We start from the raw sequence: 22,750 nt of genomic DNA on the forward strand, positions 1-22,750 counted from the left end.
AATCAGCAAGCCAGCAGCTAAAGCTCATTTCCTCAGGCAACTGCTCTCCTGATGTCTTCTACTCCAAAACCTACCTCCAATGCCTCTGGATTAGATTTCAAATCATTTTCAGAACATGTATGCTGAAAACATCCCAGAGCACAGTTGGCACACTACCAGCAACAGTAAATGGTGTGTATTTCAAGGCAGGAGGTGTTATTTTACTGCCACATTTTATAATTCTTAAACTCTACCTATGAGGGGTCCAGTTTCACTGTCCTTGCTAAGGTGTCCAGGTACTGTAGTGGGATTTTCAATAGTTCCTCATAGCAAGTGTGACATTATGCAATAGCATTGCAGATGCAGACTCTTTGACAGCCTTATCTCTGGAAATATATCTACAGTTCTATCAGGCAGAAACGAGCCAGTTTAAACTTGGCACCCAAAGGCATTTCTTCCCTGCCCAGCCGTGGTGCTGCAGAAGTTTCCACCCAGCAGCCAACTCGAGCTGGGTCCTGCACCCTGCTGGGTGCTCTGAGCACAGCTGGCAGGGCAGCCCCTTCCTTCATGGTCCTTGGAAAAGCTGTTCTCCGCCTCCTTAAAACTCTGCTGACCCTGTGAAGCTAAAGAACTCTTCCCAAAACTTTGTTGGTTTTGTGTTTTTTTCTTTTTTTAAGCATTGAACGGTATCTCTAAGTGTCTGAAGCTCTATCATTTATAGAATTCTTCATTCAACACCAAATTGAGGCAACATGGGAGTCTCTTCATTAATGTGCTATTTCTTTTTTGGAGGGCTCTTCAGAACAAAAAAAAAGCCAAATTTAGTTTCAAAATAGAAGAAACTGGATAGAGTTGCATTAATTTAATGCTAAAAGATAATTTGATTTATATTTCAAGTGTTGATACGCACTTTACAAGTAATTTTGCAAGCAACTAGTTCATGACTGAAAATGTTAAAGGTCATATTCAAAAGAAGTTTATAAGAACAATTTGTAAAGCACTTATGCTTGGTATTTTGGTATTACAATTAGTCTCCTCTTTGTAGGCTACTGTTTTTCATGTGTCCTTACAATAAGCTAAACCAAATTTTTAACATTGTCTCAGCAGTATTGGGACCATGGTAAATTTACTGGGACAGAGAATGCAGCAACTGTGATCATGCAGGCAAATAGTTTTATACCTGGAACCTAAAAAAAGGACAAAATATTCTGTGTCTGTGAAGCTGAAGCAATATGGAAGCACTGGAATTTTTCAGTTAAAGAGATGTATGGATTTTTATTAGATCTACACAGGTTATTGAATTACAGAACACAAGGTCAAACACAGCAACTACTGAGAAAAAAAAAAAAGCAGCAACACAATCTGTGTTTTTATTAGTCGAAGTACAAAAACTGTAGATAAGGGAGGCTCACAATGACTGAAACCACATTTCACTTCCAAATAAACCCTGTGCAGAGTGGCTGGCACACAACAGCCAGATGATTTGGTTAGTTCTGTATCACTGTGTGTAATATTATATAAGTTAGCTTGCTGGAGAATTTAATTTATTAAAACTTCAAAGCTACAGCTATATTTACGCATATGGAGACCAATAAAAAAGGTGAGAAAAATTATTGCCAAGAGATTCTCTCCTATGAGAATATTCTGCATCTAGAGTGGTATCAGAATCAGGTATCTCCAGCCTGAATCCCTACAATAAACACCCTTTATTGCAAAATGTAACATATCATACCTTTTTCTGCCTTGCTCCTGTTATGCTTTTCGAGTAGGAGGTATCGAGGACTTTCGGGAAGGAAAGGCAGAATCACAGCTTGTATCAATGATGGAACAATGATTGCTCCAAATAAGAAAGGCCACCGAGATTCCTGCAAATGGATGCAAACAGGAGTCAGTAATACTCTCCCATAGTGACACTTGGAAGAAAAATACCTTTGATAGGAAACACTGTAATTTTTTGTCATTCAAAGTATTGTGTCCACCACCAGAGTGATGTGATCCTCCTAAGCTCAGTAAGTGGTTTGAACACTTCCCTCTCAGACCACCTTACTCAAGGACCAAGCCCCCAAACCACTTTCCATTGACAGTTTTTATTTTACATTCTTTCACTCCAGCAAGGCCTAAAGCACCACTGTATGGTATGAGATGTATGGGATGGGATGGAAAGCACCACTACGGGATGGTATGGTATGGGATGTAATTGACGCCTCAAACCTGAAATGGGGCCCAAGATAACTGAATAACTCCCAGAAATAATGGGTGGGGTATCTCCTAATCAAACTTTTCACTTCCCCTTTTAGGTTAGAGAGGTGTTTTTAAAAAGTTCTCCTGGGATGGGAAAACAACTTGACAGAGTGTTTTTTCAAACAATTTAAAGCTTGAGATAATCTGTCACCCTAAGAACCTGCATTGTCATAAAGGCTTCAAGACTGTATTTCTTCATTCCTTTTTCCTTTTTTTTTACCACTTGAGTGGAAAACTTTATATAATGTAGGTGAATCAAAAGTGGTTAATACCGTTTATGGACAAATAAGCCTGGATTTTATTTTAAAAACCAGAAAGGCAAGGTTAAGACTTTAAAATCAGACAATATTCATATAATCAAAGTGGGTACTGTTTCGTAAAGAATAACTTCAGAAAAATTCATAGGGTGTTAGAATTTTTGACAATACTTCCAGATAAAAATCTTACTCTCGATCAGCACATCATATTTTACGTAGGTTATTTTCCACAATGTCAAAAGTGCTTCTTAAAGGAAAAAAAGAAAAAGTATTCTTTGTATACTGTTATTATCAGCATTCTGCCCACCTATGGAGACTCCTGTGGAATAAGCTTACACTCCTTTTAAAGTCACCTATAGTGTATGGTTTATAAGTAACTCACATTTATCTCAAATAACTCTTCTTGAAACCATTATTTTGAAAAAGTTATGGACAAGACTCTGAACTTACCCTTCACAATAAATAGCACATCCCGCTACTGTAATGAAAAGTCCTTTATTTTTGCCACATAAGGCACCAAGTTTCCCTTATTACCTCTATTAAAGATTCCTGTTTTAATCATGCAACTTCTAAAACCTTATGGTAAACTCAGAAACACTCAAAAGTACTCATAAACATGCTCCCACTTGCCATTTTGGCATTAATTGGTCAGTAAGTCACTGAAACCAATGGAAACTTCTCCATCCATTTCAAAAGATTTTAATGTCTATTCAATGTCATGGGAGTGTGTGTTCTACTTCCTTTTCTCTTAATGTACATTATATAATCTTAACTCTTTCCTCTCACCACAGAAAAGAAATAGTAGGACTAATATAAGTTTAAAGGATTCATTAAAATTGCTGGAAATCAGGCTGAACTAGACCCTATAAAGAGAATTAAGAGAAGAAGGGTTTCATAACCTCTTTAAGAAGGAAAGGAGCAGGACATATATTGGGACAGTGCTCAGAAGCAGTAGTAAGTTAAAGGCAAAAGGCAGTGTAGGTGACTTAGAAGACACCTAAAACACTTTACCTCAATTGTCAGCAGTAAGGAGAAGCACACAGGCTTTGCTGGGAGAAATGAAAACTACATCCCATTTTATTTCAGGAAAAACTTAAAAGAGCGTTAAATGTTTTAATTGTAGGAGACCTGATTTCATCACCCACTCAGAACTGGTACAAATAACATGTCAAGATGGTAAAATTTTCATTTTAAACTGTCACATTATGGGTATTTGCTTAGGCTGGAGCATGAAAAACCTGGCTCTGATGTATTTACAAAAGACAGTTAAACAGTAGAGCAAGTTTGACAACCACAGACTCATTCAAAGGTTGATGTAATAAAGTGCAAAACTGCAAAGACAGAAGATTGGGTTGAAGGGAGGGAGATAAAGCATGGCATGGATTTAGCTGCTAATGAGACAAGATTCAGGTGCACTGGAAAAAAATGTAAAGAAAAATGTTGCCATGTCAGAAAATCATCAGCTGTAATGAAGAAAATGGAACTTACTGTAACCATCAAAAGGTGGAAAAGAAGGTGGCGTGGGGAAATGTCAATAGGCACTTGCTGACAGCTGAACTATTCATATCAAACTCAATAATCTATTTAAGCACCAGTTACATTTAATGTTCTCAGCAACTAGGAAGATTTTGATAAAATGTGAAGACACTCTCAACACAGACCAAGTTAACAATATATACACAGATAAATTTTAAAGGGAAAATAGAATTGTTAATGGGGTCATGCAACAGAGGTGGGAAGAAGTGCCCTGGACATGGGCCCCCATTTTTTGAAAGATCTAGTGTGGCCAGTTAAATATCCCAGTATGAGATGGATAACAGGATCAAAAAGACTGAGTAAGGAAATATGTAACTGCGAAAGGCTTCACTCTCTCTCCTTCCCTCTAAATAATTTCACAGAAACAGAGAAACATAGAATGGTTTGGAGGGGACCTCTAAGATTTTCTTGTTCTAACCCCTGCCATTGACAGGGACACCTTCCACTATCCCAGGTTGCTCAGAGCCCCATCCAGTCTGTCCTTGAACATTTCCAGGGCTGGGGCATCCACAGTATCTCTGGGCAGTTTGGTCCAGTGTCTCACCACACTCATAGTGAAGGATTTCTTCCTAACATCTATGCTAAACCTCTCCTCTAACAGTTTAATAAACAGATTTTATTTATTTATGTATTTATTTTAAAAGCATTATCTGGACTATAGATAATAATAATATATCCCACTCCCCATTCCCAACTGAGTATCAACCACTACTGCACAGTCAGGCTCCTTGTTTGCTCTCTGCCCAGAGTTTGGGTTTCTGTGCTGTGGAGATCCCCACGTCCCACTGAGCATTCTGACCCCAGCTGCTCCCGGGCAAGCTTCCCACATCCTATCTCCTGTTCATTCTAGAGCCACAGAGAAATGTCCATGCTCCAAACACTTTCTCCTAGGCTCAGGCTGGACATGGGGTAGCACAGGGCACTCCCCAGCCCTGCTCTGCAATCCGTTTGTAACCACCATGCTGCCTCACAAAACTGTCAAGGGCTTGGCTACCTGTACTGCTTGAAACATGCAGGAGACGGTATCAAAATAAATACTCTTTCCCACTTTTTAGCATTCAGTGCACAGGATGAATGTGATGTCTCAGTGTGCAAGTCCATTTACCAGTCTATTAAATAGTCACCATTTCAGTAGTAATCCTGGAATTAATTCCTTGGGGATGGGGTTGTGATAAGATTACTACAGTGCTGAACAACTTATCAACCAAAATGACCTTTTTGTATAACTTCCTCATGTAAAATGACATATTTTACCCATTTTGTATGTGGGGAACAAAGAGACAAAAGCCTCTGACATCCAATGCAAGGTATTGAAAATACCCAGGAAATAGTGATTTGGTGGTCTCCTCTTTTTCATGTTCTATAGGAAGCAGGAGCACTTTTAAAATTTTAGTTTGGCAAAATATAATCACACACACAGACAGAAAGAATTACATCTAGTCTAATTTTTAGATGCCCTGAAGCAGCTTGCTTCAGCCTCCTGCTGCAGCTACAGAAGGATGCAGGTCTCTGTGATATTCTGTGTCACGTCTGCCAGTCCCACAGGGACATCTAAAGTACCGTAGGGCATCAAGATGATACTATGTGCTTATATTCAAGCAATTGACTTTTGTCCTTTCTTGCAGAGACTTGGCACAAAAAATGCATATCAGAAATATTCCATTTGCCCCATAAAAAAAAATTGTATCCCTGCTCAGAACCGACTGGGTAAAGTTACTTAGGCATACAAAGCCCAGAATACTGCACAAGTTCAGCATTTCTCTGTTAATCTGCTACCATACCACATAAAACACTCAAAGTAAAGGACAACCACGCTGGCCTGGGGCCAAGGACTGAAAAAGCACTGAGATGGAACTAATTTCTTAGCATTAGAACTGTCTTTTCTTCCTTTAGTCAAGGGTATGGCACAGTGGTGGCGACCATGGGGCAGCTGAAAAAAAGGAAACTGCTACATCTCAGGCTTCAGACCAGCTACTCAAGTAAGGTGCAGAACAACTGCTTCCCTCTTACCTTCCTTGTACCACTCCAAACAATGCTCTAAACCTCCTCTGGCTGCAGAGGATGCTAATCTCACAATTATATCCCTGCTGGACACAATTTTCTCTTTGCATGACCATTTCTGTAACCAATTTGTCAAAATGTATTTCAACAACAGGGTTACAAATTGCTTACCTTCCTGTTTAAAGCAGAGGCAGCCCAAATAATAGGTGTATTTCACCTCTATTCTGCACCCAGATGTGTATTTTTACAGGTCACTACTACAACTATAGCTCTGACAAGAAGATTACTCAAGTATCAGTATCTTCCCAGGTAATAATCAGTACAGAAAGTCACCAGACTTAAAGCTGTACAAGTCTGATGTTAAATTCACAGAAATCAGCAGGAGATTTTTGTTAAACGTCCTTTGGATGAGAACTTAAAACAGCTTTGAAAGTGTCTGGTGTCTGAGTTCCATGATTTTCTCTTCACTAAATGGCATGTTAGATCATGTACATACTGAGAGGGAGAATTAAAGTATCTGTTACAAGTTCCCCAGATGGTTTTTCATCCAACTTTTTATTGGAGTAGCAACTAACTTTTTACTACACACCTATATGGCATAATTTGTCTTCATTTCTTATTCACCTCTGATGAAGGTTAAGTTTGTTCCTTCTTTCTCTAAAGAAATTTTTCCCCATAAGTTACCAAGGAGACCAAGTGTTGGATACTTGTAAGTACTTAACCGAAACAAAGAAGTAGACAAAGTTAGAAGGAAGAAATAATGCAGGTAAAAGACAGAGCCTGAGGCAGCTGCGGGCTCTTCTTTTTCCAGCGTTCAGAGAGAAAGAGAACGGCTGTTGCTGGCTAGAAGAGTTTCACTGTGGCCAAAGAGATCCAGTCCTGAGAAAACTACTATCACCAGCTCGGCCTGAATCCTGAGTTTTCCCTGCCACCCGCGGGAGCTGGGCCAGCCCTGCCTCACCTTCGGCTTCTTGGGCGCTGCTCCTCTTGCTGCAGCGTGACCCTGCACTCCCTGCGCTGCCGGGACATCCTGCCCCTGCCTGCCGGGACACCCTGCCATCCCAGCTACCAGCCCGGGACTTTTCCACTGTTTCAGCTTGGTGCTCTGAGGATCCTGCAGGGACACCGAAACCAAACTGCCCTGGGTTTTGTGAAACAAAGCCCTCAAGGTTCTTGGTACTGTTTTCGTTTGTTATTAATGCTGTGGTTGTTTGGCGGGTTTTTTTGTGTTTGTTTGCTTTGTAATACATACTAGTAAAGAACTGCTATTCCTATTTCCCAAATCTTTGCCCTAGAACCTCTAATTGTAATTTATAATTAAAAAAGAAAAAAAGAGAGTAAAAGAGAAAGAGTTTACACTCTCCATCCCAAAAGAAACTGCAGTTGTTTGTTTTTATTACCTAGCAGATACCTGTCTTCCCAAACCAAGACAACCTCCAAGAGAGGTAAAAGTTTCAGAGAAAAGCAATGGGAAATGGAAAGCTTTCACATGGGATTATTATCAGCAGCCAGTATATGCACTTGAGCTTCCTTAGGAAGAAATATTAGAGGTATGCTGGAGCTAGGCAAAATTTCTGACAGAACTTCCTTTCAGTGATACATTTAGATTGAGGTTAGCATCCATAAATAACAAAATATAAAAATAGTAAAGTGAAATAATTGAGGAGGATAAGACTCAGTTTTTCAAACATGAGAACACACTATCATTCTGATGCCCTTGTGTACCTCAGATGTCCCTGTGGGAATGGCAGATGCAACACATAGAACTCCAGAGACCTGCATCCTTTTGGGATTGCAGTGGCAGATGAAGAAAAATGCTCCAGGGCATCTAGAAAATGCATTAGATGCAAATCTTTTTTTATGTGATTATATTTTGCCAAACTGAAGTTATGAAAGTTAGACTAAGGTATATCAAGGTTAAGATAAAAATAAATATAAAAATACCCAAAGCACATTTGCTGTTTTAAAAACAACTGAAATGGTTGAATATTTAATCTTAACATTTTTTTTAATGACAACAAATCTGGTTTGGATTTTAAAGAAACAAAGTGCAATTCATTTAAATCTGACATTTATTTCAAGTATTAAAAAATTCCTCAAAATACTGATCAAGAATATACCTCCCATTTTTTCCCTTTTGCCAGCAGTTTCTTTTCAGGAAAGCTTGTCTACTGCTTTTCCAACTGACCTAATTAAGCAGAAGACAGCTACATAGAAGACTTCTCAAGAATAAGATGAGCACTGTTTCACTATCTATGAGTAGCAGTCCTCACTGATGATAAACTTTCAGTCCAACATTAGATGTTCTGACATTAAGTCTTTTGTACATTTTGAGTCTAAATTATGTATCTATCTTCATAGCACTCTTGTTTCCATAACCACACTTCCACTTTCAGACAACTCCTCTCCTGTAAGATGTTCTCCTTCCCAAATGCAAAACTGCAACATTTCAATATTACATATGGCCCATCAACCATATGTTGTTAAAACTTTGGGAATTGAAGCCTCACAGCACAACCTTAATGGACTGAAACTCATTTGCAAATATGAAGACACACAGCTGTTTTCCCATGCATTACTTAATGAGTTCTGTACTGAAAAGGGATGAATAAATACCGTTGTGTCTGTCTCAGGGAACCAATAATAAGTTGATTTATAATCTCCAGTAAATACATAATCTCAGCTGAACCACAATAGATATAAACAAAGTACCTCACTTAATATCCCCATTAGAAATACATCAACACATACCATATTCCCCCAGCAGGGCTGGTATAACAGAGTAGACCTCTTCCCATGGGTCCTACTGAACTATGAATATGCAACAACCCAGAGGGTCCTGGCAGCGTTTCTGTACTTTTATCAGCACCACCAGGGCCGTGCCTGGTGCCTGCACAGCATCTTTCCTTGACTGGATCAACCAGCCTTTGGGTGAGTTGACCCTCATGTCCCTGATCAGCAACCCACAGCTGATATTGAAGTGCTTTCGTCTTGATAAAAGACTTGGAAACTGCTTCAGCAGTAAGAAACTTTATGCCTTATGTGTTGCTGTGAAAAGAGGGTGGAAATGTGCCATTCCTAGAAAAGAAAAGAACTGAGAATATTTGAAAAAGGATTGCCATCTTCAAAATCACTGCCTCAAGCAGCTCTTAATTGGTGTGTTGGTAGCAGTTTGCAGGAAGTGCAAGATATCAAACACCTGCTGAAATTAGTGACTATCTGAATGAGCACTGAACCACTTTTGGCCTTTCTTTCGTTCTTTTGTTCTTTCATTTCTCGTTCTTTAGTTCTTTTGTTCTTTCTTTACTCTTTTCATTCCTTCCTGAAATTCCTTCATTCCAGTAATTCCTTTCTTTGTAAGGGTGTTTCTCTGAGTTATTCTTAGCGGTATCATCCCCTAAAGGATTTGAGCAGCCACTTATAAGCAGCAGTGTGTCTCCTGTATCCTTAGCAGAGGTCTTAAAACACTCTTCAGGGAAGACTAGGTTTTCATTCAGAGTTTTGCATTTTACTACACAAATATAAAGCTGTTTTGCTTCTGTGTTTTTAAGAAATGTTCTACAAACTCAGCAGTGAACTGGTAGGGACCCACTTGGAGTCACCTTTTGCAAGCCTGGCTCAATAGCGGAATGGTATCTAGAAGCACTATGAGACCACCTCCTCAAACTCTTGCTCTAAAGTTAGACAAATCCTGACCACCCCTCCCACCCCCCACCCCCCCCCACAACTGGGAACCAGAGCTGATGAGAAAAATTCCTATGTTATTTTTCCCAAGTCCTATACTAATCTTTGCTCTTAAGAACTCATTAAGAACTAGCAATGTATATACTAGAATAAACCCCACAAACCAGCATGTTTCTACAGATAAAACCAGCTCCACCATCATCCAAGTCATTAATGAAGATACTGAACAGGACTGGAACTCTGGGCTACACCATCAGTTACTGGCTTCCCGACTAGACTTTGCCTCAATTCACTGTATTTTTAGAATATAACTAGGCAGAGTGAAGATGTTATGGGACTTTTTATTCTATGTAGCCAGATGTTTGAAATTATTACAAACAGGACACTTTAGGGTTTCAAGTGATCCTGGAACATGCTAAACTGGTGCAGGCATTTGTTCTACTCTAATGGAAAGTAAAACCACCTTTTTATATTCTGTAGACAGCATAAGCTTCAAGAGTTCACCTGTCTCTTGTTGCCACAAGAGCTCTCTGTTCTATACTCTGAAATTCTCACTTGTATTTTAAAGAATACTATCTTTAACTATAGTCACTATCATGGCTCAAGGAGAAGATAAACACACAGAACAAAAGATCTCACAGAAAAATATTAAGAAAATGGTCGATCATACTTTGTGTTATCATGCTGATGTGTCAGATTTATTTCAAGAGCATCTTCAACAGACCACTTTGCCATTGGTGTCCACCTGCACACTTCAGGTCCCTAGAGTGATTTGGAATTGCTTTCTCTACTCATCTATAATTTACTGACAGCTTTTAAGGAATCCTTGAATCTGAGTCAAGAGCCTTAGAAAGAAGGATCAGTTAAAAAAAAAGAAAAACAAAGGAAAAATCAAGCTGAAAATGAAGCTTTGACAAGTAAAATCAAAGCTCATTTTCAGAACAGCCTTCAACTGCACAGGCTGTACAACCTATTCCATCACTGTCTATTTTTGTGCAAGTGAAGGAGTACTTTCAAAAGGCCTTGGTAGAGCAAAATGAAAAATTCCTATATAAACTTTCCTAAATACACAGTTATCTATCACATCAAATACATCATTTTTAAGTGCTCTGGTAAAGAAAATTAGAGTTTAGCACAGCATCTACAGAAGTTTTTAGTTTTATCACAACTATTCCTCAGCAAGATTCACTTGTGTAAAAAACTAACTTGAAAGGGACTCATCACAGAGATGTTTCCTTACTAGACATATAGTACAGCGTCTGTGGAGCTCATTGGTCCTTTTCCAGATTTAGTTCAATTTGCTGCAGAAATTGATATTGATATTTATATCAGGAGTATAATTTATTTGCTAAAATAATGAGTTGTGGGGAGGACAGTATGGCCAGTATCATCATGTGTCACAAATCTATTTCCAGCTAAATACCTCTTTAAAAACAGGTATTCTCTAGCAAATATGCATTAAAGCTGCTAAAAGTCCTCAAAAAAGTGTACTTGGACAAATTAATGTGTCTTCTATGACAAAGACAGCATCCAATTAATAAAGTTTGTAACTCTAACCATGTACACAAGAGTTTTGCAATAAATTCCAAATACTTTTAAAGAAAGATTGAGAAGACTCTAGAAAAGACAGCATGTTGCTTCAAGATAAATTCTAAACCCTTTCTGGTACACTTTGTTTCTGGTGCACTTACACTTTGTTTCCCCAGCAGGGGATTACCCGGAGGAACTCTTTAACCCTGATTTTTCTCCTCAAGAAGACGCTTCCCAAATCTGATCATTGCTGCTCACTCCTGTACTTTGTACTGCTTGAATACATTTTTTTTAAAACAGAATGACCAAACCTACTCTACTTGCAACATTCAAGAGATGGACACATCAGGAATTTTACATTTTTTCTGTTTAGTCTATTTTTCCCCCCTTGAAACACTAACACAGTAATAGGATTCATTCAGAAAAAAAAAAGGTCCCCTGGTGACCCTTAGGATGCAAACAAAGTTTTTAGGGTAACATGCTATCCACTAGGAAAAAATGCAACCACGTAGTTAGACAAGCTCCTGGGTGCATGACCTAGAAACACTTGAATTTTATAGAGGAGGGTTGCTGAAGTAAACAACCAAACAAAACACTTCTATTTGCTCATTGATGCACCACTGGCAAGCAGCTGTTCAGTCAGAGAAGCAGTCAGAGCTGGCCAGCCACCAGGGCCAGCTCCAGGGAAAACAACTGCAGCTTGGCAGAGCCTAACACACCACACACAGGAAAAGGGGCTCAGAGCAGAGGGCTGAGGAAAGCATGGCAATGGCAACTGGTTCAGCTTTACCTGCCCTGAAAAAATATACACACTGTGAAACACATTTTTTTTCTCTCTCATATTGATACAGAGATGAAAGAGATACTGAAGCTCAAACTGAAAATAAGAACACTATGACCACTACAAATGCATTCAGAAACTAAATCATCTATGATTTAAGGGATGATTAAAACTTCATTAAACAAAATGAAGCCATAGAATAGGCAGTCTGATGGTTTAAAATGTTCAGAAGATGTTAGCATGCTAAGGAAAACCCGTGGAGCAGGACATTCCATGCAGGAGGAACTAGATGAGTTAGCTAGAGAGATACCTAAAGTTACATGGAATATGCCAGAATCAGGCCAGACAATATTCCCCCAAGAGAGTAAGTGCAAATTTGAACTTTCAAAAACGAAGTTGACAGTGCACTGGCCTTTGCTTTGCAGGAACATTCTGTCAGGAAAAATAGGCTGGGTGATTCAACTGCAGAATCACAGGAACAGAGAGAACGGAAATACCTGAAGGGCAGTGTTTGAAGAAGTGACAGGTCTAAGATAGTTTGTCCTTATCTTATTACCTGTTTTTTTCCTTCAGTCAGATATATGGAAAATTGCACATGCTGTACAACAAAAATGATCTGAATTAAATAATCCTGTAGCCAGTAGCAATAATTCAGTGCCCACATTACAGCAGATAACATCATTGCGCATCTGTGGGCCTGCACCAAGTTGTCATGTACAGATGCCATGGCTTCCTGAAGAATTAAGGGCTCTGACTTACAGAACACAGGATGCCAGCATGTGAAAATAAGCACAGGGCTCTCAGCAGTTGGGGTGGTGGCACCAGCACATGAAGTAATTGTACTCTGTAGTGTGATCACCAGCCCACTTTACCATGGTGGAATTTTCCAAACCTCAGTGGAGACATTGCAGATAGGTTTTCTCACAGGTTATGACCTATAAGAATTAGAATCTTAAATAGAAAGCATTGCTGAGATTTGTTGGATGGGAGGCAATTACGACTGTGGGAAGCAAATAAGATTATCAAGTCACCACAGCAGAGGACTGTTGTCACAACTGCAGCTCTTCTCCAACAAAAAATCACTCTTGGTAATTACTGCATACTGAAGAAACACATCCTAAAATCAGTACCTTTGGAGACAAATACGATAAAATTCTATATAATCAAAATCAAAAAACCTGCCTGTATTTAGATGTTACCATCTTCATTAGACTGTAAATTTTTAGTTGCATTTTCTCTTTTATACTATAATTCAAAAATTGGATATAGTCATATTTGTCCAGTTCATGTTAATATTTCAGGACACAGAAAAGAATTAAATGCATTTCTGCAATACTTCAGACAAAACATTTCCAGGAAAAATAGGGAATATTTAATACAATTCTATTTTTTAAAGTATCATTTCGTCTAGGTTAGCTGTATAATCTTTTTCTCCTAGGTTCAAACTTAAATCAAGAATTATTCGAGAGAATGGCTTACAGAGTGAGAAAGATTAAAGAGCTTGTGTTACTAGAGGAGCTGAAGTTTAACCTGAAACACAAAGATCCCAAGTGATGGGGGGAGGAAAAGGAAGCACAGTCTAGTAGGTGGTGGGAAAAAAAAAAAAGAAGCAGAAAGGGACTAAGGAATAAATAATAATTGATCAAAAGAATAATGAGAATAAGTTGACAGAACTGACATGAAAAGGTATTACAAGGAAATGAGAAGATTGTCAATCTTCAGCATTTCCAGTAGAAAGCTTAGGAAAACTGGAGGAATAGGAAACAGCCAACCAGCCTTAAACCAATAACCCAGCCAGAGCTGACCACTGCCCCTCAGCACTGCACCCGAGGCTGCCCACCAATCTCGACAAACAAAACATTGCTAAAACATCTATTTAGGGCTATTTAACCTACTTGATACAAAAAGCATTAAGGACTTTTGAATTGCCCCAAGTAATACTCATTGCTTTAGAGCTATTTTTATCACAAATTCACATTTAAAGGGACACTTTTGCATTTGATAACAGGAAATCATCACTTAGGTTGTTAACAAATGCTTGTTAACACTATGCCCCACAGCCAATAAAAACACTTTCCTTTTCTGTGGAGAGACTTTTACAGAACCACTGAAGGCAACAACCTCATATAATTCACATAAATGCATCAAGCTCCAATTTAAAATTTAAATTTTCTGCTCAAGCTACTTCAGCCGGGAGTCTGTTCCAAAAATCACTCTGATGAATTTCAGGGTGTAATTATTCACACAATATTTATAAAAAAAATCATTCTTGTAGCAATATTGTCTTTGAGATTAAGCCACTCTATTCCATCTTTCTCATGTTAACAAGGTGCAGTCAGTTCCTCTCCGTTTCCTTTGTTTACTTGGCCGAACAAGCAATGTTGCTGTTACCTCCTCTTACAAGAAGGACCTCAGCCATGCTGACAACTCTCCTCATGTGCATCCCTTTTTCAAAGAGTCTCTTCCAGCAAGACACTCATCTCTGTTTTTGTCCCTCCTTTCTTCAAAACCATCAATGCTCAGATACTATGGTTAATAACCTCTTAGATATTTGCTCAATTTACAAGTAATAGACACATGACAGATCTCAGCCGAGAACTTAGGAAACTATGACAGAAGTATTTGTAACTAGCATTATTTACAACAAGTTCTGATAAAAAAGAAACAACTACAGAGCAGCGAAATAAAAACTACCTCCCACTGAAGGAGTTTCAATGGGAACCCCACAAATCTAGAGAAAAACATTCTGGCTTGACTGAAACCAAGAGAAATTAAGAGAAAAACATCTGCCCACATATCCAACTAGAATATTCAAACTGCCTCCAATAAATTGGCTGGAAATATTGTAATCCACATCAGCCAAAACTTTACTTCTTTTATATGCTGATGTCACCCATCTTGAAAAAAACTAATGCTACAGATAAAGCATATTTCTTCTTACATAAATTAGTGTCTGTCTTTCATGGTGTGATATTAATTAACTTCACACTAAAGCAGGTTGTAGAAGCAGAAACACTACCATCATCATTTGGTAGTGGCAACAATGGCGATGAAAGGAAAGCAAGAAGAGAAACAAAACCAGCAAGAATGAGCTGAAATCAAGGAATAAGAATTTGCATGACACTTCACCTTTAAGTGTATGCATCTTTCAAAAATCCAAATTAAAAAAAAACCCAAAAACTCCTGCTATGTAAAGGCTGCCATATTCTAAGCAATATTGGCTTCTAGAAATTTCATAGACTCATTTGTAAGAGACCTGCTTCCAAGGCAAGAGAAGGGACATCTGTAGAAGCCACACAATCAAAGCCATTTTAATTTATTTCCTATAATCTGTTGCTTTGGACAGGCAGGGGACAAATCTATCCTTCAATAAAGGGTAAACTGAATAAAATAATTTGCCTTCAGGAGAGCCAAACAGAATAAAAGGGCAGAATAAGAAAGTTGGTCAGGCAAAAATAAAAGTGTCAGGGATGATGGTATCATGTATTTACAAAGGAGTTGCCTTTGGATGGACAGAGAAGGACAAGCTCCTCTCACTTTCCAACTCCTTGCTACTTTTTCTGGCTGTCAGAAGGGTTTCTGTGTTCAAGTTTCACTGTGAGAGGCTTGCTGCATACCTTTTCTCTACAGTGCCTTGAAGATTCAGCTGTGAATGGAAAGCCTTTGGTTGGTCAGATGACCACTCTGGTTCCTTCCAACCTTACCTATTTTGCGCTTCTGTATTTTTAATTGCCAGCCTGAACAAAAGTTGAGTTCATTTATTCAGAGTAATGATGACATCCAGTGGCCATCAAGTTAATCTCAGCCTACGACAGCAAGACAACCTCTTACCTGAATAGATGATCTTTCCATGAAAGTGTGTGTTAACTCTGCTCTTCTATCACTTAATCTAAAAGCAGAACAAGTAAGGATTCTACTAAAAGGAACACTAATCACCAAGCAAGAGTCTTCCTATTCAGGTTCTCATAATAACTCTAACCAAGCCTTTTTCAGCTCTATCTCACATTGAAAAAATTAGAGATCAAAAGTATAAAAACTCTTAAGCATTTCCATGGTGCCCAAAGAAACTGAAAACTAGCAAAAATAGATGTACATCAAGAAAAGGGGAGAGGAAGATCTGCATATGGACACATACAAGCCACTCAAGCTGTTGGAACTGCTGGCCACATCTACCAAACTGAGTCAAGCCTTTAATACATGCTTTTAGAAGACATGGAGGAAACTACTTTTCAAAGTGCTTCAAAACAAGAAAGAAATATTTCTGTTTCCCACTTTTGTAAAGAATCCAGTCAAAATATGAAAACACTTAGAGCATGCTTGTGTTCTTTGATGGAAGAGGTCTGTTAAGTACTTACTTGCCCAAATATTTCTGGCAGCCCCAAAACTTGACCAGTGAAAACACCAATACAAATGAAAATCGCTGTGACCTGACCCAATGAACCACGGATTTCCTTAGGAGATATTTCACTCAAATACATGGGGAGGGCACTTAAGGAAATGCCTACAAAGGAAGAGCAAAACCCATATATTAAGTCAAAACATTTTTATTATGCCATGTATGCAACAAATTTCTTTTGAGAGGAGCCTGAGTGATAATCTGCTCACAAGGGTGGCATAAAAACATGCAAGGAACAGAATTATATCTATCCATATATAACATGAATTATTTTCCCTGTATGTCTAATTACTCTCACACCATTTAATAACTATGGGATTGATTATCTGTTACAGATCTACAGCGATGTGCGTAGGCTGCTTTATGATGTGGAGCACCAAAGGTTACTCAGAGATGAGAATCTGTGGGAGAGCAGATTTTATGTTTTAAATTTGCTCATCCCAAAGCAAGCAAAATCATGTTAACACTGGTGCAGGTAAGGGAAAACAAGCTCAGTGCATCAGTCAGACAAAGCAGGCATTGTCAGATGAAGTATTTTTACTGTAAACAGTATTAGTAGATGTTCCTCTCAATACAGGCTTTTAGCTGCAACGAACTCTTCACAATAGGCATAAAATAGGAGTTGGAATGCTGCTTAAAGCCAGGAACAGAACAAACAAACACAGGACCCTGGTCAGTACAATGGAAATGTCTACACAGCTGCAGAAATTTGGTTGCTTGATGGTAATCTGAGATAAAAAATAGCAGAAACCCTTCCTTCTAGCTGCAAGATTATTCTGGTTCTGCAGTGCCTCCATGATTTACTTTCAGACTGGGAAGACCAAATTTCTAGGAACAATTGCTGAGGTATGAAACCTTCCCTACTCCTGCAGGTATTAGCATGGGATCCAAAACCTCCTAAACACAGCAAAAAGCAGTGTTAATAAACAGAATACACTGTCCTAGTCAAGGGATTTTCATGGCATAGAAACAAACACAGTCTACAATGGCTGGAAGAGGAAAGGTTGGGAAACAATCAGCATTGTCAGCAGTGGTGAGCGTCTATTTCAGTGTCTCCTCCAAACACCAGATCCTCCAGCCCTTAGTGTGCCATTTTGTCCCAGTGAAATCAGTGTGGCTCCAGTTAGCCCCTGGAATATCTCTTTGATGGAAAACAAATTCTAACGGGGGAAGAGGAGTGTGTGGATGGCACAAGCATTTCAGGCATGTGGAGGTGACCAAAGCTTACCTGCATCAACACCCATGATAATGCGGCCCAGGATGAGCATTTCAAACGACCCTGCCAGCAAGGACAGGGACATCAACAACGCAGCTGCCACTGCAAACACATTATTGAGCACCAATGTGCATTTCCTAAAAGGCAAAGATGGTTTAGGTAGAAAACAGCATCATGGCAGCTATATCCTGTTATATTAGAAGCACAATAAGCCATTATTCTTAAATATCTATAAATAAAAAGTGCCTAACAAACACTGTCTCTCAGATGTGTAGAGTTCCGAAACACAGCACTATACCCATGTGGATACAGTTTCAAACCTGTACCACAGTTTAAAATAAAACTAAATAGCTGTACTTAAAAAGCACAGCAAGGAGACAACTTATGCCTCCTAAAAACCCAAGTGCCAGGCCTGAGGCTGTGCACGTGAATATAAATAAGCATACTCTGGATAGATGTCTGTATGGACAACCCAAAGAAGATACCTTAAATAACAACAAGCTGATATAACTACAAGCACTTTAATGTTACATAGAGTTTTTGACACTTTAAGAACTTCCCAACTGTGACGTCATCTATGTCATCATAATTCATCCCTAAATTCTCAATATTAAAACCATACATTGAGGAAAATTACTTCCTACTTGTAGAGTTAGGAAAAACATTAGGGCTTATTCAAGTAACAAAGATCAACCCTTTCCTAAAAATTATTGGAATTAACCAAAATACAGGTTTACATAATTCTTCCCCACTTTTAAAATTATTTCATTCTATAACAGAATAGACAAAAACACTAAGGTTTTTTTCAAATAAAAGAAATACTCTTTATTATTATATATTGTTATTATAAATTATTACTTTATTAAAAAGTATAAACAAAAATCACAAAAATATATTTAAAAATTTTCAAAACATCTAAATTTCTCATTTGCCAACAGCTTAAGTCTTGTTAGTTTTCATCTTTCAGAACTTTCTGCTCAAGTTTCAGGGACTAATTAAAAAGAAGAGGAGTGACCAGGAAGGCTGTCTACCCCTTTCCTTTCTAGAGCAGGTGACAAACAGTCCTACCAGTTCTAATTTTTTTCAACCTATAAGCATCAACTGGAAATTTCATACCCATTGAAAAACTCACCCAAATTCTCACAACAGATGCATATATTTTTGAAAGGAGATATTTTTAACACTTGTATTTTTAATTACTCTTCCTGCTTTCTAGTGAGTTTTGAACACTGAATGAATAACTTGGCTTGAAGATTGAAAAATGAGATAGAATTAATTTAAAGTCTATACAACACAACCGTCAGAGTGACTACTGAGTGTGACTATATGACTCTACTATTTGGAATAGATTTTTCACATGGATATACACTCTGAGATGAATGAAGCGATACGAATAATGACAAAAATGGAAAGAAAATGTTCATTCAGGTCAAACAAGTCCTATACATTCATCTGAAAACCTTGCTCTTTTCTCCTTCAATTTAAATAAAAACTATAAAATACATATTTTTTGAGAAAACGTTGGCCAGCAATCCTTTGTAGTATGCAGCTGAGAAGAGAAAAGCACAGCCTAACTAAGCACAATCGAAACAGACTTTGGCAGGCTGAAAAGGAAGTGAAAACAGGAGAACACTCTATTAGGGTGTTGCTATGGAAAGGAGTGTCTGTGGTAAGATTTTGGAGGGGTTGGGGCTGCAGGGGTGGTTTCTGTGGGGAGATGAAGTGAGGCTGTAACAAGGTCAGGGGAGAAGAGGAGAGGAGAGAGAGACCTGGGCAGGGACATCCCCAGAGGGGCTGTGGTCCATAGGGGCCCACGCTGGAGCACAGGAGGAGTGAGGAGCAAGGAACGGCACAGAGAAGTTGCTGCACACTGACCATGACCCCTTGCACTGTCCTTTCTCTCACTGAAGGCACTGAGTGTGACCGCTGGTTGTGGTACCAAGAAGAAGGAGAGGGGCCTGTTGTGATGCTTACCCTAAAATGTCTCCCTAGAAGTGAGTGACCTAAACAACCCCTTGAGCATACTGATCTGGGTGCTCAGGATCAACAACAGCAGACCCTCCTCATTAGAAGAGGAGAATTTAAGTTACAAAGTGTCAAAGTCAAATCTGAACTTGGGAATTATGTTTATGTGGATGAAGGTTCCATTTCAAAAAATTACTCTACATGTCTCTTGAAGTAAATAGGGCCTAGGAATCCAGTAACTTGGAATTTATGTTTTTAACCTTACAGCAATATGATTCAAAATTGTTCTTTTAAAGTCATACATTATTTCTGACTAGAGCTTTTAATCCGCCTTAGCTCATTATTCTGTGTCAGTGTAAATGGAGCTCAGCTTCATCATACATACAACCCTCCAACCTACACTTACTTGAGCAATTTAACAGCACAGTATTTTATTGTTCTGTCAACATTTCACTGTGTGCTCCTCAGTTACCATAATGACATGTCAGTCTGGGTTCCTAGACCAGAGAAACACTCTGCAGTGTGAGCAGCAAACTCCAGAACCACTCTTTGGTGAGCAGCCTTTATTCACACAGCCCCTTCCCATCTCTGCTCCAGTACTCATCCACTGTGTCTGTAACAGGGCTGCTTTCATGGCTCAGTGGAGACAAACATAATAAACAGGAGCAGAGTCTGCAAGTGTAAAAGTCTGCCCTGGAAACCTGAGCAGCTTCAATAGAAGTGTTGTATCTATGACAGACATCAGCCACCATTTTAACAAACCCTCACACACAGCTGTTCTACTCTTCACTGAAAACTCTAGCCTTCTGTGAACCCATTTTTACTTCACTTTATTTTAATATTCTGAGAATTAATCAGTCTGAGACAGGCACAGTTTTGTATTTCTAACAAGTATGTTAAAGCCAAATGTATGATTTGGCAGAAGAAATCGAAAACCTAAAAAAAATAAATAATGTAAATATGGAAAATATTTTAAAATTGAAAATCGAGAACTGAAGTGAAAAAATAAATTCCTGAAGAATGGATAACAGCTAAGAGTACTGGCTTGCTGTAAACATGAAATGGAAGAACCTGAAAATACACTCTTTGAGATGAGAAATGGCATATAGACAAATTGGGAGAATGAAAAATAGACCTGGGAAAGTAGAATCTAATGGAAATAGTCAAAATGTAAAACAGGAAAGTAAGAACACTGGAGGTTTACGCTTATATTTGAGTCTCCATGATGATGTTCTCCTGTGATTTAACTGGCTAAAAGATATCAAATAATATTGAATTTACAATTAAGAAAAATCCAAATCAGCGTTATAATGAATGCTACAGTAGTGGGGTTTTTTTCCCATGTCCTTCTAAATATAGGAAAATTATAAATTACCTTTAAAATCTATTTGAAAGATTGTATAACACAAAGCTTTGACAGAAATACCTAGTTAGTACCTGCAGCAAAAATGCAAACACAAACCAACACAAACATTCCTTAAAGATTCATATTCTCTATGGTCAAGACTTGGTCAAATACTGCGTTATTCAGAATGGATGGCATACCCCCTTCTTGGGGAAGGCCATACATGAACTTCATCCTAGTCCAGTTCTTCAAACTGTATTTTGACACAAGGATTGCAAAAAGAGTAAATTTCTATTACCATATGACAGCAAATGCTGTTATAAAGTAAATGAGATTTGTTGATAGCTTTGTTTGTTTACAACAAGATACTCAGTAGACTCATGAAACAAGATTCTGCCAGTCCTTTGTGAAATAATTTCTGGTTCATGGTATTTTCCTTTGGCACACTTGACAAGTCACACTCATTGACATCTCAACCCACTGCCCATTCAGACCAAATAGCTTCTGTGACTCAAATGATGCTCAGTAAGTTTTCCAAATCTAAAGATTTTTTTTTGTTTGTTTGTTTTTAGTAAAACTTTCTAGAGAGACTGAGTGAGAAACTACTTTAGAAAATTGAAGTTTTCCAAAACACTTACCTTCCAAAGAACTTCACAATTGGGGTAACAATAATGGCACCCACAAGGCCACCGATGGCAAAAATTGAGACAGTTATGGACCAGAGGAGTGTCAGTGTGCCTTCATCCACCGAGAAGCCATATCTCCTCTCCCAGGTTTCATTGTAAAACTTCTTAATATACTGAAAGAAAATACACAATAAAATATGTACCAAAAAAAATAAAAATAAAAAAAATCACACTATAGGAATACAACTGAAAGAAACAGAATTAAAAACCCAGAAAACCCCCAGCAGCTTTCTTGCAGGAATTATAGCTCCAGGACAGCATTTTAACATTGTCTCTGTATTGCCTGCAGAGACATCACTTATTTACTTTCTATTTAATCAAACTTCCTTGTTTTCATGCTGCTCCTATTTCAAAACCAAGGAAATGCCACCGTGGTGTCTGATGCTCTGGCGAGGATACAGTACCAGGAAGCTGCAGTCACTACAGCAGAAGGGCACAACACACTTGGGAAAAGCCCTTAAACTCTACATTATCAAAAGTTTAATCTTGGCACTTCTCCTCAGTTTCTTCTCTGATTTTCTTTGGAATGCAACAGCTCCTAGATTATCCTGGGACAAAACTCAGCATAATAAGCCACTATATCTTCCCTGTTCAAAGCAGGAGCTTCAAACTGTACCTAAAGTCTGGCCTTGGACACATGAAATATTCTCTTTGAGGGCTTTTAGTTTGAATCATCACCTCTCCATCTGTAAAATACCTAAGAAACGTGAAGGTAGAGTATACAATTTCCTGTCTTCCATCTATCAAATTTCTAGCAAACTCCTTGTGCCCTGAATTAAAAAGAGAACAGGGTTATTTCTCCCATCCTATCTTAAATGTTTCTAAACAGAATGGGGAAAAAATAAAAATAATTTAAAAAATAATAAAAAAAAAAAAAAGTAAAAAAGTCAATTTGATACTTGAATAATTTAGAAGTCTCACAGTAAGATTCCAAATGGATTTGCCATTAAATCAAGTAGTAACACCTTAGTTCTTTAACACCAGTACTCAGATTATATTTAGATTCAGACATCTTCTTGTCTATTTGAAATTAATTTCTGATAGTAATGAATACTAAGAGAAAACACTTTTAGAACACTATTAGCATTTCTTGTTAATGTTAATGGTCAAATATAGCATGTAAATTACACTCC

At 38.3% G+C, this 22,750-nt stretch overlaps 1 protein-coding gene across 2 annotated transcripts in view; it reads right to left on the bottom strand.

Moving 5' to 3' along the window:
- Positions 1-22,750, bottom strand: part of SLC2A9 (solute carrier family 2 member 9) — an 80,172-nt gene that overhangs the window by 49,936 nt on the left and 7,486 nt on the right. For both annotated transcript variants that reach the window (XM_066185459.1, XM_066185460.1), the window contains exons 3-6: positions 21,570-21,730; positions 17,634-17,758; positions 16,365-16,510; positions 1,712-1,844 (exon numbers count right to left, since the gene is read on the bottom strand). In XM_066185459.1, coding sequence (XP_066041556.1) covers positions 1,712-1,844; positions 16,365-16,510; positions 17,634-17,758; positions 21,570-21,730 — 565 coding nt within the window. The remainder of the gene's footprint in view (positions 1-1,711; positions 1,845-16,364; positions 16,511-17,633; positions 17,759-21,569; positions 21,731-22,750) is intronic.

This window comes from Chamaea fasciata, unplaced genomic scaffold (genome assembly GCF_029207755.1).
Source record: "Chamaea fasciata isolate MVZ Bird 193981 ecotype frontalis unplaced genomic scaffold, bChaFas1.0.hap1 SCAF_6, whole genome shotgun sequence".
Taxonomy (NCBI): domain Eukaryota; kingdom Metazoa; phylum Chordata; class Aves; order Passeriformes; family Sylviidae; genus Chamaea; species Chamaea fasciata.